Source organism: Lepidothrix coronata, unplaced genomic scaffold, assembly GCF_001604755.1.
Source record: "Lepidothrix coronata isolate B3197 unplaced genomic scaffold, Lepidothrix_coronata-1.0 Scaffold116, whole genome shotgun sequence".
Classification (NCBI taxonomy): domain Eukaryota; kingdom Metazoa; phylum Chordata; class Aves; order Passeriformes; family Pipridae; genus Lepidothrix; species Lepidothrix coronata.
In genome coordinates this window covers 2,878,479-2,891,997 of record NW_016690296.1, presented here as the reverse complement: position 1 = coordinate 2,891,997, position 13,519 = coordinate 2,878,479, and the positions used below count along the sequence as shown (strand labels likewise).

Here is a 13,519-nt window from a genome sequence, read left to right as displayed (position 1 = left end):
TCCCGCCCTCCCCAACCAGTACAACAACAAACCCCTGCCCAGCCCTCACGGTGCCCGCCCTGAGGGGAGTGCAGGGACCCCCGTGAGGGGGAACCGCGGGGCGGGGATGCCGACGGGGCTGGGAGAACACCCGCGGTCACACGCTGCTGCTCGGTACCGCACCTTCCACCCCGACACAGCTCCCGCTCCACGGGAATAAAGAGCAGATTTCACGGGGGCCCAGCCGACTTTGCCCGAGAGAATCCCCCGGTCCCGCCTTTGCGAGCACGGCTCGGCAGGGACTCAGTTTCAAACGAGGCGCCCTCAGCGCGCCGCGCTGGGGCAGCCGGGGCTGGGAAAGCCGGGGTTGGGGAAGCCCGTCCCCGAGCAGCCCGTCCCCGCCGCCTGCACCCCCGTACCTGCCTCCACGGCGTCGGCGACCCGCAGCGCCAGCGGCCCGCCCTCAGCAGCTCCGAGGGGAGCATCCCGCGGGGAGCCGCCACCCGCGGCCAGGCGCCCCTTGCTCTTCCTTTTGGAAGAGGAGGCAGACATGCTGCCCCACGCCGAGTGGTTCCGGAGCAGAGGCCGGCACCGCCCCGGGGGCGGAGGCTCGGCGCCCCCCGCCCTGTTCGGTGCCATGGCGCGGCTGTGGCGGGCGCTGCGGAGGGCGCGGGGCTGGGCGGCCCTGGCGGGGCTGCGGGCGCGGCCGGACAAGTTCGGGGGGGTGAGCGTGGACCTGGGCGAGCTGCGCCAGCCCCCGCGGGTGGAGCGGGCGGCCTTCGGGCGGTGGCTGCGGGGCAAGTGCCGGGCGGGGCTCCCGGGGCAGCGGGGCGGGCGGGGGGCGCTGTGTGAGGGGCCGGCGGGGTCCCGGGGAGCAGCTCCCCTCAGCCGCCGCCTTCCCCTCACGGGCACAGAGCCGCGGCCGTGCGGCGGGGAACGCCGGCTGGAGGGAGCGGAGGGCGCTCACAGAGCCACGGAATTGTCAGGGTTGGAAGGGACCTCTGGAGATCGTCCAGTACCACCACCCCTGCCAAGGCAGGGTCACCTGGGGCAGGTGACACAGGAACGCGTCCGTGTGGGTTTGGAATGTCTCCAGAGAGGGAGACTCCATGACCTCCCTGGGCAGCCTGTTCCAGTGCTCTGCCACCCTCAGCGTAAAGGAAGTTCTTCCTCGTGTTGAGGTGGAATTTCGTGTGTTTTAGTTTATGGCTGCTGCTCCTTCTCCTGTCGCTGGGCAAGAAACTGCAAGGAGTCTGACACCGTGCTCTGGTGAAACTGAAAAGAGTCTGGCACCGTGCTCTTGGCACCCACCTTTGGAATATTTATATGTATTAATAACATCCCCTCTCCATGGTCTTTTCTCCAGTCTAAACAGGCCCAGCTCCCGTAGTCTCTCCTCATAAGAGAGATGCTCCAGACCCCTAATCACCTTTGTTGCCCCTCACTGGACCCTCTCCAGTAGCTCCTTCTCTTTCTTGTGCTGAGGAGCGCAGGACTGGACACGGTACTCCACATGAGTAGATTCCCCTGTGCCTTACAGCAGACCCTGACAGAAAAGCCATTATTTCACGTGTGAATACCAAGTTGTACCACATGAAATGTCAAGCTGCCAGCCTGTGTCATTGCTGGCACCTTCCTCACACCAACAATAGTTTGACCCTATAAATGAGGTGAAAATACACGATAACCCCAGTTGTGCGCAATAAGGTTTAAAACCACACAGATCAAGGGCAAGGGGGGGCTGTCTCTGAGCGGTGGCTGTGGCCCTGACCCTCCTCACTTCCCTCTCTTGCAGAGTCCGTGGCTCAGTGGCGGCAGGAAGGTCGCATTGCCGTCTGGCTCCGTGTCCCCATCCTCCAGAGCGGGCTTGTGGCAACAGCTGCTTCCCAAGGCTTTGCTTTCCACCATGCCGAGCAGGGCTCATCCACCCTGACACTGTGGCTGGGAGAGGGGCCCAGCAGGCTGCCAGGGTTTGCCACCCACCAGGTGGGTGTTGCAGGTGAGTTACAGGAGTGATACGCACAAAAAGACTTGAACAAGCCCTTAGGACCAGTAGGAAATGGGCTGTTCCTCTGGACAACCAGCTGCCAACTACTGTTGGGGTGACTTTACAAAGGGAAGTGTGTCATTCATGAATGTGCCTGTACAACAGCATATGTGGCTAAAAACAGCCAGATGGAGGTTTCTCAAAACAATTCCAGTTGGAGAAAATTGTGAAGAAAATGTGGTCCTGAAGCTGTAGAATGGGGAGCTCATGAATATTGCTTTTAAACACCATTCTGAGAAAGGTGTTGTCTTTTCACCTTGCAGGTAAGTGAGAGTAAAGATTTCAAGCAGTGTTTTAAAATGAAGAAGTAACCACAATCATAGAGAAATAAAAAAGCATTTCTCTGCTCGCTCTCCTTGCTGTAGATGCTTAGTATATGAATCTGCTTAACCTATGCTCACATTAAGGTCTGTAAATGGGGACAACTTGACCTAACAGGGATTGGTTCAGAAGCTAAAACAACTATTAGCTGAAATTACAGTGGTCTAAAAGCTGCTCTGTGCCAAGAAGTCTGTATTCCAAACAAATATATTTTACAAGCAAACATCTGGACACCATAGTCTTAACCAACTAGAACTCCCACAATCACGGTTGGAAAGAAGTTGTTCCATAACTGAGAACATTTGCAAGGAACTGGATAAGATGGTTCCCCTTTTTTTTGTTTGTTTTTTTTTTTTTTCTTTGTATAGCACAGTACAAGGAACTGATGATGAGCCAAAAAAACTTAGCTTCACCAAATTCGAATGTCTTAGCACTGTCTCTCTGCAGAGTTCCACAGGTATGCCACTGCCTAGCCCATCTCTCAGTAATCTGTTATTTGGAGGTTTGTTTGGACCCCTCCTGTAAAGTTACTTTAACACTCAGAAATTATGGGATAGGGAGAGCAAATCACTCCAATTACAACCTTGACTTGTTTGTCCTTGCCTTGCAGGGACTGTGTGGGACGTTATTTCTTCACCAAGTAGTGTTAAGACCCATAAATAGCAATTTGACAAACCTAGTTAGGAAGAACTCACAAAAGATGGATTGTTCGGTGTAGCAGCAGGTCAGGTGAAAATAAGTTTCGGGGAAAACGCCTTGAATTACAAAACAGTTCTACTGCCATCGGCAGCGGGAGCCTTCCGTCCCACGGCCAGCAGAGGGCAGGGTGGAAGCCGAAGGCGGCCTTGGATTTTGTCAATGGACATGTTGGAGCATGTTTTCCTGAGGTATGGAAACCTCACCATTAAAATATGTGGCATTAAACTGGAGCAGGATAGCGCATTCCCTCAGCAGAAGCTCCGCGTTACTCCTTGTGGTTGTAACTCGAGTGCTTGAGGAAACGGGATTAATTGAGAGGGGTTTTTTTCTGAAGTAAGACCTGCCCAGCTGAAAATGTCCTTTGGAAGAAAATCATGTAAAAGATGTGTTGTGACCCCAGTGGTTGTCAGGAAGGACTTCGTGTAAGAGAAATCATAACTCTTGAGAGACTCTCAAATAAACATTTGAAAATACAGAAAATGCACTTTCAGAGCATAATTTGCAGTTCCACTTTGAAACACTTGGCACTCTGCAAGTAGGAAAAGGTTTGAGGAAAGGAAAAATTTCACAAGTGCAGGTAGATGGATTTCATAACTTATTGCACAGATTTAAAAACTGCAGAACATAAAATGTCTGTATTCTTTGCTATCACTTTTCAAACCTGTGCATTTTTACTCATTATTGGGAGTTTTTTTAAAAGAGGTAAGGAGTTAAGGAAGGCATTTGGGGCATGTAGACAAGCAGATTTCTCTGTGAAATAATGATTGCTATGTGGTTTTTTCCCCTCTATTCCACTCACTGTCAGTGGAGATGGAACACATCCCAAAAATACACTGAGCAGTGTGGCTACCACCTGGAATATGTTTATTCCATTAGCTTTCTACTTTAGGACGGAGAGCTTGGGTAGTGGAAGGGCTTCATTCTATTTTTAATTAATTTTATTCAAATATTAAATTATATAAATACGCTCTTTTATATTTTGTGGGTGGCAAACTCCAGGCATTTTTATTTCCTGAACAAAAAAAAAAAAGTATTTTAAAAAGTATCTGCAGTAAAGGAAAGCAATTTTCTGATGAGAATCTCCATCTCAAAGCTGTGGCCAGTCAGTGAAATACAGGACTCAGTCCCTTGAGCATCCTGGAAATGAAAAGCAGAGACATGGAGAGTGGTTGGCTGGCCAGAGGGAAACCAGCACAGGGAGCAGGCAACAGGTAGCAGGTCTCATTGCCAAGTAGACCAGCAGCTGGTTTCCCTGCTGTCTGGAGTTTCCCACGCAGGGAACGCTGCGCAGCCAGGGCTTGTGCCTCGGGATGGTCCAGCCAAGTGATGACAAAGGTGTGAATAAGCGAGGTCAGGTCATACTTGACCAGACTGGATGAGAGTCGCCAAGCAGAGAGTAGCAAATGTTACTCATTGGGCTTGGCCATTATTGTTTAGAAATAGTGGAACATGTGATGTGTCTCCCAGCTCACTCGCTGCATCCGTTTGTAGGCGGCAGGATTTTCCACATGTGTAAAGATACAGGAAAGTCTCTGGTGTATGAAGTGATTAACATGTTTTGCAGAAGCATTTCCAACGTTCTGCACCTCCTGGGAGGAATTGGTCTGCCACCCAGAAAGGGACGTGTTTGTAAACATGCCACGCAACAATGGCACAGGCAGACAAGTTGAGGAAGGAAAGTGAAAGGAGAGGAAGAAAAGTTAAAGTCATTTATTCTCTTCTCCCTCACATGTAGTGTAAGCCTTACAACACAGCTGTTATTTTCATTGCTACCTACCTTAATCTACTTATTGAATCAAAGTCCTTGGAGTCTACACACGCTGAGGATTATCAGCCTTAGCCAGTCCTGTTACTTAAGGAAATGGGTAAAATGAGCAGCTGCATTAATGTGAAACTGCACAGGAAGGTTATGATGGCCCAAGGAATCAAAAGTGATTTAAAAGTAGTTCCCGAGTTGTTTTACAAATCCCTACTCTTGTCTGCTGCTATTTACAATGCCAGCAGTTGTGCATGCACTCATGTGGTCGACAAGTGCTTTTCAACACGGAACATCTTTGCATACATGTTTACATCAGTCATAAATAAAACAGGTAGGATGAAGATATTTTTCCCCTCCATTACTCATTACCTGGAGTTGTCTAAGGGATTTTATTTTTCTAATGCTTACCTGTTTCCCAAAAGAGAACATTCAAAACAAAGCAGTGTTGTAATACTGAGTACTTGGCTGGGTTATGAGTATAAACCTTTCCAGAAAGTCCTGGTGTTGGATGCTTTAAAGCTCCAGGTACCACATTTGTAGCAAGGGGGAGAGTTTTTAAACCTGCAGTTCAGGGCCTGCAGTCAAGCTCTGATCTCCCTGATACCAACCAGGTGCAGCTCAGGGCCTTTTGAGCTACTCTTGGGAACACGAGACCAGACAGCAAATCCTGTTAGTGTTCTTCCTTTCGTTTTGCTTTGGTTTTAGGTATCCTCTAGCAGAGATTCTGATCATCTTAGTGACCATTTCACTGCCAAAAAATGACATTTCAGGGGAATAGAAACAGAGAAGAGAACACATACTTTCTGTTTGATACTTTGCAGTTTCCTGCCTGCAGCAGTTCTCCCTGGTCTCAGCAAACCATTTGGCTGAACAATGGCTTTACTAGAAAACAATCCCAGTAATCACAGCTTTCATCGAAGTTACTCCTGTTTTCCTTTTGTTCCCTCTTTAATCAGCAGAGTACTTGAACCTGGACACTGCTAAATATTTACAGGAGGAATGAAATCATACTGTCACAAGCCAGGGGGAGGCAGATATGTGACTACCCTCCCAAAACACGTCCTTTGGCATATCTTGAAGGAAGACTGGTATTTCATCCTTTAAATGTTCCTCCTACACAGAAGTCTGCCATGTATTATTAAAAAAACAGAGGGTGTTGTGAGCTGGACACTCATTCTTTAATAATTCCCTTCTGTGGAAATATTTCCCCAAAGCATTTTAAATGCATATATCACAAATCTGCCTGTATACTCTTCCTCCTGCTGTAAAATGACAGAAGCATTTTTTTATAGTTAACTACTAATTTGAAACCCATGCATGACTGATGTGGAAAAGAGCCTGGTGAGCTGCACCACAGTACTCGTTCTGCTCACCACAGGACTCTTGAAAAATCTGAGAAAAATGCCTGTTTTAAAGGAAGGACGTTTTTAAATAGGACCAGTGAGGGTGACATGATGATTAAACATGAAAGCACTTGGGTTTTAGAAAGTAGGAAAACTTGTAATCTGCAGGAGAAAGTCATGGGCTGAGCATGAGGACATAAGGAAAAGTCAGACATCCTGAGGGGTTTTTTTTAACAAGTGGAAGTGTCACTTTTCCACTTGGAAGCAACACTTTTTGGTTAACAAGTTGACTCAAATTATGGCGAGTTCCTGTCATTAGTTCACAGATAGTCACCCAGCTGAACATTATCAGCACCGTGAGCCCCCTGAGTAGTAAACCTTGTGTGTCATTAACCAGAAAACACTCAGATCTTCGCTACAGCAGGTGGGAGTTCTGTCATGAATTTCACTGGAGAAAAATTCTTACCCCTTAAGGGTGGCTTCTCGGCCAGAGTCACTGGAAAATTTTCTGTTCCTTGAGCAAGATTACAGGCACGTCTCTGCTGCAGCTTTGCTAGATTGTTTGGGTGACCTCTTGATCTTGCATTCTTTAGTTCTGATATTAACACAAGCAAGTTTTTCTTTTCATTTCTTGTCTAATCTGGAACTTAAATGTTGCAATTATTTGTCTTGGTACTGTGCTAACTCTGAATTTTTATACAGGGTACTTAACCTTTTTGTGATACTTTATTGTGTATCAGTTTTCCACCAACAAACCACTTTGTGATTCATCTAAACAAACCTTGCCAACTGTAAATGGTATCATTAGGGGTTTGCTATGCTTTATCAAAATGTGTTAGATTTTAGTTGTTAAGATTGGACATAGTTGTCCAGCACTGCATTTTTTCAATCTTCTTTCTCTACTAGGTGCTGTTCTAGATGAAAGCACTGGAAAGGTCCTGGTTGTACAAGACAGAAATAAGGTAAGTTTGTTACAGGATTATAAAATAGAGAAGTTCGTTTAGATAATCTTGCTCTGTAGTATAAAACAAAATATATGTTTATTTTAATACCAGTCCAGAATTGTGATAGTTTAAAGTTACTTCCTTTCACGAGTGTCTTGCAACACATCTATCAACAGATTGCTGTATTCCATTTTAAGGGAATAAAAAAGTGCTTTGAAAATCAAGGCCTTTATTGTTAATTATAACAGATGATTGACTCAGCACTGCTAAGTGTCCTTCTTGCTTTGAATTTTTCTTCTGTAACTGACCCAAGAGTCCCTAATCATGTGTTTGGAACCATGCAGACCTCTGGAAAAACCCCACAGCTCAAAACAGATTTTTGTGAGGAGGTTGCTGATTTTGTTTGGTTTCAAAAATTCCAGGCATGTCTGTGGCTTTAAATAAGCCATGCCATGGTTGGCCATGACCTGGAGAGCACCTTAGTATGGCAAGTGTAAAGATCCCTAATTCCTCACAAACAGGGAATGCCAAACCAGAGCATTAGTGTGGGGATGGTGGGTCGTGTGATGTGGCTTGAGGTCACCAAACATCCATCACTGGGAATGTCTTCCAGCCCCCATCAGGCTAACCTAGGCTGTTAATCCAGCAGCTGCAGAAAGCTCACTGGCTCAATGGCAGTTGCCTGTGCTGCGCTATTCCACAGAAAAGGCATTTAGCTTCCATTATGGTTTCATTTGCAAAGTGTCTCCAGTACAGTGAGATTAACTGCAGTTTTAACATGGAACGATCAAACCTAGGTGGACTGAAATACACTTGGATGCATCACTTCCATTTTATATAGTTAAAACTATGTCAGAATCTCACTGGCTGCATTTTTCTGTCTTTCCTCAAATAGCTACTAGGACATTTCTTCCCAGGACCAAAACATCAGTTCATTAGTAACTACAACACAGTTAATGAACTTCAATGAAAGTGCTTTCATAGGCAGGTTCAGTTATACAACATGTTGAATTTCTAACACAAAAGACAAAGGTGTTTCTCTTCCTCTGAACTCCTTTCCTGCAATTAAAGATTTTTATTTTTTTATTTTTACTTATAATAAATAAAAACACCAAGGACTTTTCTATAGCAAGACCTTCAGGCTTACATTGAGAAACTACCAGTTAAAGCATGAACCTACCCCACATGCTGTAGGCTCCAGAAGTGGTTCCAGTTCTAGAGAGTGTCTAGGAACAGGACAGCACATTGTAAACTTTAGAAACATGACCTTTATTTATCCTTCTTACACACAAAAATATAAAACTGTATGCTTACCGTTTAGTAAGGATCTTAAACAGGTCTTAAAAAATATCTGCATATTTAGAAGGAAATAGTAGTTTCCTAAGCCCAGAAGGTGTGAGGCTTAACTTCGACCTGTGTGGTTTTGTTAAAGCTCCCCCACAGGCATTTTCAGTGCAGGTGTCTCTACCTATTCTACAGTGACATCAGATGCTCTAATTTGGGTACTGGGTTCAATTCCATACTCACCAGGCATTATCTCTTTCACCTCTGGCCCCAAAACACAAGAGGACCAGTCTGGCACTGCTCTTCCCCGTTCCCTCAGCTCATTCTGAAAAGTGGGATATGCCAGGTCAACTATTTCAGCTCACCTTTCCAGAACAAAGCTGACAGTGCAGCAGGTGAGGAAGGTGAAAGGAAAAAAGTGATTGTTTCTGACTCTCCTCTTTCCAGCTCTTTATTGACTGGGTAAAATTAAGTCTAAATGCTGAAGTGTATGAACATCCATACATTCCTTGTGCAGTGAGCAAATATCTCAGTGCAAGCAAATAGCTCAGACAGTTGTTTCCCACTGTCGGTTCCACCACTTCTTTCCCTTCTCTTTTCCCATAAAATGAACAGTTTCCCCGAAATGGTGTCTTTTAAAATAAAGGATGTTCTGAAAGCTTAAAAAAAATAATTAAGCAGCTGGCAGAATTTTAAGAGCTGTTTAGGTTTAGTCGTGAAAGGACAATTCCACAGCACACAAAGATTTCCAGGAACCAAAAGCAAATCTGGAAGCCAGCAGACAAATATACGTATTTTCCATCTGCACTATTTTTAATCTATTACTTCAAAGTCCTATCCAAGCCCTTTAAGAATGCCCAGGAAAAAAAAAAAAACATTTTCCAGTGTAGTTGTTGGGGTTTCAAATCACTGGAAAGCAGAGAGCTTCCCCCTCTATGCTGCATGGACAAAAAAGCTTTTTTTTTTTGGCCAGTGTGCTTTTTTACTGCGTTAATTTTCTAGGTGAAGGGTAACTTCTTCCTACATAAACTTTTAATAAGGAAAGAAATAAAAAATGCAGAGAACTAAAGCCTACAAATCTTTATGCATTTGCAAGAGGTGCAGGGACTGGGACTCCTTTAGCAGTATAAGTAACAACACCAAGTCTCCACGTTCTAATACTGAACTTTATTGCAATTCAATAAATGTTTCTATATATAAATCACACAAAAGCCCTCCGTTTTTGTATTCCATGAAAATGACAAGTTACACTAAATGATTATTACAGACACACAGAGTCATCTTAAAGCCAGTGCAATATAGAACAGTACTACAATCATAATACCTGTTGGTAAGATTAAATATATATACATTTTTTAAAAGCCAAAACCATGGAAGGGGAATACATTAGTGATTAAATATAAGATTATATTGTCTATAGCAGCTTTTCTTTAATACTCAACTACTCTATCTAGCAGCAACGTTGTCTAATGACTGTTAGACAGTTTGTATTTTCAGTCAGTAGGTGTTTTGTTCCAATAGTTCATACAGACTGTAGCTTTCTCTGATCATCACCTTAGCAGGAATGAATAAGTTCCTACTTCCTGCTGTTTGTAGGAGTCATAACAATACTACTGCAACTTCAAGAAAACAAGTCACATATTAATTATCTCCTTCATATTTGAGAGTACAACACAGGCTGTATCCTTCATTAATGTTTTCTCCTCCAATACAGACTATAAATGCATGGAAATTTCCAGGAGGTCTGTCTAATCCAGGAGAAGACATTGGTAAGTCCTAGGAAGACAGGTCAGACGTCAACAGAGTTACAAAGACATTAACACTGCTGAAATACAGCATGACCCACACCACTCCTTTGAATTTGTTTCTTTGAATTAATGGTGAGCAGATGAAGTGACATGATCCTGTGACCTTAATGGTAATTGGGTAACATTATATTGGTAACATTGGGTAACATTTGGGGCAAAGAAGTTTTGTATTTATAACATTTACTCTTTTCCACAATTTCTCTTAAGTGAGTGCTTGAAGTCAGCTGACTTTTTGTGGGCTTGTTGGATATGCTGTAATATGAGCCAGAAGTGCAGAGGATTAAGGTAATCAGTATATAAACTAAATAAAACTGAAACAGGGAGCTCTCGGCTCACACTGAAATCCAGGGCAGTGACCTCAGTGATGCACTGAGCAAAAATTTCCAGCTCTCCATTTGTACATGCAAACCAGAATTAAATACAACTTTTGCTTCCTCCCACCCTCATTCATTTGATTTGTTTGGACTAAGAGCTCTTGGCACAGGGCAGCATTAAGTGCAGCAGCTCGGTCCTGTGGGCACCTACTCAACCAGGGACATAAAGCTCTTCTGTATTAAGAAATAATGCTGATTTGAGGAAACCTCTCATTTCTGCCCAGCGTAGCACAGGTGATGACAAGCACTGGTGCAGTTCTGTTCAGTGGTGAATGAACAAGGCTGTTTATGAAGAGAGAGAAAATTTGGCTTTTTTTCCCCTTTGTATCTCACCCCTTAAAATCATGATCCATAGACTGGTTGTTTTTTAAACTGGGCATTGAGCCCAGGCTTCCTGACTGTTCCATACCTTAGAAATACCTACTATTTTAGCAGTCTCCCTACAACACTTGCAGGGCTTGTATTCCAGTTCATTATTTCAACACATGGAGAAAGTTTCTAGTTATTGGGATATGACTGAATTTAGTTTCACAACTCCCGAGTCTCATTTTCAGTCTTTTTGTCAAACCCAGTGATGGAAATCAAAACCATTTGCTGGACAATGCAAATACACGTAACAGTGAAATGGATCCATGTTTTCAGAAGAATCCCAAATGCTGTGGTTGTTGTCTAGCCAGGCTTCTTCCGACTTCTAGTGCCAGAGGCTCTAGGCCAGGAGATACCAGCAGGATTTTTGTGCCAGCACTGGCATTCCAGTGGGATTCCCCAGAGGGATAGTGCTACTGAGTAAGCCAGAGGCCACCCCTCAAAAAACAGGTGAGATTATGGCTGGAGCCTGGATGTAAGTACTGGAAAACACCCAGGAGAAAACAAGTCTCCCACAGCTCCCCTCCTGCCACTTCTAAACTACATAATAATAAAAGTTATGATTCTCTGCATCACATCTTATATTACAAGAAGATATAAATTAGTGAAGCATAAAATATAATAGAGCTTAATTTTCCTTTTTTTTAATCCTTACATACTCATACCTTATAAACTCATTCAAGGGACTACATTTTAAATTACAATTAAAAATTGCAATTACAAGGCTTGAAGATCCCGTGATTATATGAAGTGACAAAATACATGGCTGTCTACTTAAATGAGTACAAACTGACTCGTGCAAGTAATACCAATAGTTTCATAATGAATTAAGCAAAGTGCACACATTTTTGTATTTGAGTATTCAAGCCCTAGTGTTTCTTCTGGTTTAACTGTCAGTAGATATTTATATATATATATATATACACATTTAAATAAAAGGGAAACAGAAAAAGGCACTTTATCTAAAAGCAGAGCTCAATGCTCAAATGAAATCCCTAATTATCACAATTTCCTTAACTGTAGCCTGCTTCAACCTTTCTCATTATCTCAGTTCTTCACTTCTGTGTAATACAGCCCCCTGCCCAATAACAAAACACAGGGAGTTTTGCTTTGCAACCACTGTTTTAAACCAGGGGACCACAGAGGCCTCTCCGGGCAACATAAAATGCAATCTCTGCAAGGGTCAGTAATGGTACATGAGTGTCCTTCCCCATCTGGGAAACTTCACACAGGTCATTCCAGAACAAGACAGAAGCTGAGCTGAGGCAGAAATATGTGCATTAACGTACAGTAATTTGGCCAATGCTGGATTAATAATTTTGGTTATCTGTTGTTAGCCACTGTATGTCCTGATTATTTTTAATATTTGAAACTACCCCTCAAATGCCTGTTCTATTCCCCTCTAACATGCCAAGATGAAAGCTTCCATAGGATGGCAAATCTCTACAGGTCTTCTAAGATGTATTTTGCTTTTGGAAGCAAGCCAGCACACTCATTTCTTATTGAAAGTGAACTATAAGAAGCAGGTAACATAACAGCTCGGATAGAAGCAAGGAGAGGGATGGGGATACAAAGGACTGCAAGGAGGGTGGAATGCTGCCTTGGATTAAGAGATCAGCAGAGTCAGCAGCCATCAGAGTGTCCATGTCAAACCACCTCCTGCACAGTATTATCAAAAGGGGTAATTCTGCAGGATATACACAGGAAAGGCACTTAGCAATTAGTTTTGTTCAGGGACCAAAGAATTAGCTTATCCTTGTGCTGGAAAAACAGACTTACATCCTGAAAACTTGACGAAGCAGAACAGAGAACGCTTTGAGTTAGAGGGTTTCCGCCTTTCCCCAGTGTTTAAAGAACGCTAAGCGTTGCTCTTTCCACCCAGGAGACACAGCAGTTCGAGAGGTTTTTGAAGAGACTGGCATCAAGTCAGAGTTCAAGTCCATCCTAAGCATCAGGCAGCAGCACCAACACCCCGGAGCCTTTGGGCAGTCGGACATGTACATCATCTGTCGCCTGCAGCCCTCCTCCTTCAGCATCAGCTTCTGCCAGCAGGAGTGCCTGAGGTGTGAGTGGATGGACCTCGAGGAGCTTGTCAGGACAAAAAACTCTACTCCCATCACCAGCAACGTAGCCAAACTCCTACTGTATGGGTACAGGGAAGGGTTTGATAAGATCGACATAACCATGAGGGAGTTCCCAGCTGTTTACACAGGCCTGTTCTACAAACTGTACCACAGGGAGCTGCCCGAGTCCTACAGAAACATTACATGAGAGCAATACATTTCACATTTCGTTAGATTAATAATTTAGAATTATTACTGCAGTGTTGCACATTAAATTTATTCATGGACTTCTTTTTAGGTAATTATTAGTAAGTAATTATTCTCTAATAAGCTAAGAGATAAATTATTTTTAAAGGTAAATATTGCTGCAAGTGTGCATCAGATTTGTTTTCCTTTACTCCATAAAGAAAGCGTAACGTAAATAAAACAGCTCTGCATAGATACCTAGAAGAAAACAGATGTGTTATTGATCTTGAAAATATATTTTCCAAGAAATTTTACCTCCACACACACTGGCACAATAGGTTTAAAG

At 43.8% G+C, this 13,519-nt stretch overlaps 2 protein-coding genes across 3 annotated transcripts in view; one reads left to right on the top strand and one right to left on the bottom strand.

The window, feature by feature from the left end:
- LOC108502310 (spermatogenesis-associated protein 5-like) overlaps window positions 1–556 on the bottom strand; it is a 52,551-nt gene extending 51,995 nt beyond the window's left edge. For both annotated transcript variants that reach the window (XM_017825155.1, XM_017825156.1), the window contains exon 1: window positions 399–556. In XM_017825155.1, coding sequence (XP_017680644.1) covers window positions 399–531 — 133 coding nt within the window. In that variant the 5' untranslated portion in view covers window positions 532–556. The remainder of the gene's footprint in view (window positions 1–398) is intronic.
- Window positions 70–13,494, top strand: NUDT6 (nudix hydrolase 6). The gene is made up of 5 exons (XM_017825157.1): window positions 70–153; window positions 1,775–1,965; window positions 7,055–7,110; window positions 10,091–10,145; window positions 12,807–13,494. Exons 1-5 carry the CDS (start codon window positions 107–109, stop codon window positions 13,193–13,195), a joined length of 738 nt encoding a protein of 245 aa, XP_017680646.1. The 5' UTR covers window positions 70–106; the 3' UTR covers window positions 13,196–13,494.
- Window positions 13,495–13,519: the final 25 nt, after the last annotated feature.

Excerpts from the sequence above, each read along its gene's own strand:
- NUDT6 (XM_017825157.1), top strand. The coding sequence starts at position 107 with ATGCCGACGGGGCTGGGAGAACACCCGCGGTCACACGCTGCTGCTCG. Across the intron at positions 154-1,774 it reads CGGTCACACGCTGCTGCTCG|AGTCCGTGGCTCAGTGGCGG; the intron begins GTACCGCACCTT and ends CCTCTCTTGCAG. Across the intron at positions 7,111-10,090 it reads TTGTACAAGACAGAAATAAG|ACTATAAATGCATGGAAATT; the intron begins GTAAGTTTGTTA and ends CCTCCAATACAG.